The sequence below is a fragment of the Silene latifolia genome, chromosome Y (genome assembly GCF_048544455.1).
Source record: "Silene latifolia isolate original U9 population chromosome Y, ASM4854445v1, whole genome shotgun sequence".
In the NCBI taxonomy this organism is placed as follows: domain Eukaryota; kingdom Viridiplantae; phylum Streptophyta; class Magnoliopsida; order Caryophyllales; family Caryophyllaceae; genus Silene; species Silene latifolia.
Window position 1 is genome coordinate 188,043,577 of NC_133538.1, and position 1,662 is coordinate 188,045,238.

At 39.8% G+C, this 1,662-nt stretch overlaps 1 protein-coding gene across 1 annotated transcript; it reads right to left on the reverse strand.

The window, feature by feature from the left end:
* Positions 1 to 810: 810 nt before the first annotated feature.
* On the reverse strand, positions 811 to 1,344 carry LOC141629650 (uncharacterized). The gene has a single exon (XM_074442624.1). It carries the CDS (start codon positions 1,342 to 1,344, stop codon positions 811 to 813), a length of 534 nt encoding a protein of 177 aa, XP_074298725.1.
* Between the last annotated feature and the right edge of the window lie 318 nt (positions 1,345 to 1,662).

Consider the following 1,662-nt stretch of genomic DNA (forward strand, 5'->3'; position numbering starts at 1 on the left):
ACTATAGTATTCTTTTTGAGTCGATTATTTGACTAGCGACAGTTCGCCCAATGTGGCACAGTTTCTGATTGACTTTGATTTTTGCTCCACGACTTCCGAATATGGAGAGCAAAAGGGCATCTTTTGGGTCATGATGAGCTGTGGTATTCGAAGGGAATAGTGCGATAGGAATTGTCCATCCCCTTGTCAGGGATATATAAATCTCAGGGCCACTCGAGGAGTAGTGAACTGAAAATGCGTAGCCACGCTCGGAAGGTATCTACGGCAGATAATTCTGGTAAAACAGTTACTCTCCAGATTGTGGAACCCACTTTAGATATGATCAAATACAAGTACGACCTACAAGACACGTTGCATTGAGTGGGAGATGTAATAGGACAAGAGATTTGGTGACGCACACTTGTCCCAGATAAGTGAGAGATTGTTGGAGTATTTGTCCTCAACAATACTGCGATCACATATTAAATCTCATAATAAGAATACAAAAAGGGATGATTCAATATATAGAGTCAACTGATCAACATTAATCGGTAACGTTTGGCTAACTAGAGTTTGACGTTGCTGTTGTTTGATGGTGGTGATCAGTTGATCCCTTAAGGTCATACCTATTGGACAATTCCCTTAACTGATAAGTTAATTGATCGCATGTCGATACAGATTAATTAATTCCTTAAATTGAAAAAATTTCTTTTTTTTTTGGTGGAAATGTAAGTAATATTAAGAACTTTCCCAAATAAGGAAATCAAGCACCAATTACAACCTACCAGTTTAAGACCACCTTACAATCAGGATTAACTAAGCTAAACACTCTTACATTAATCCTCTCAGAGTGCACCATTCTCTATCATAATGCGACATTTGATAGTATTGATATCTCAGTAACGCCAATCTACCATCTTCTAGGACTGTTTTAACAATAACCTTTAGATGTATCACCTGCTGCTCCACACGGCATACATTACGAGCATACCATATATGATAATGCATAGCTACAACCAATGAGCATAAAAACTTTCTCAGGAAACCAGAGCAATGTCTGAGCTTTAACATCTGTTCAGTAGAACCAAAACCATTGCCCAACACACCAATCCAAGACTGCATCCTGTCATAGCACCTGCGAGTATAATTGCAGTTCCTGAACAAATGAGTATGATCCTCGTCCTGCACTCCACACAAGTAACAGGTCCTCTGATCAGTAATACCTATTTTATGTAACCTATCCAGAGTAAGAAGCCTTCCATGCTTGATGAGCCAGGCATTAAAAACGTGTTTGGGAGTGTTAAGTCTACTCCAAACACTGTTAAACCATGGAACTTTAGGGTAATTATCCTGCCTCAACCACATATATCCATCTTCAATGGTATAATGTCCATCCTGATGCTACCACTGTCCATTACTATACCCTGATGCAAGCTTATCCTTCACCATACACACCTGCCGCCATGCCCAAGAACTATTAGCATTTGGCTGATAATCAAACCAGTCTCTTCCTTTTAGATACACCTTATCAATCCACGTAATCCAGAGGAGATCCTTTTTAGAAGCTATCCACCAAAATAACTTCCCAACGGCTGCAATATTCCATATCCTACTATCAATGACACCCAATCCACCAGCCTTAGTAGGGAGACACACAATCTTCCAAGATACAAGAGGTGCCTT

Coding starts and splice junctions, on each gene's coding strand:
- LOC141629650 (XM_074442624.1), bottom strand. CDS start 1,344: ATGTGGTTGAGGCAGGATAATTACCCTAAAGTTCCATGGTTTAACAGT.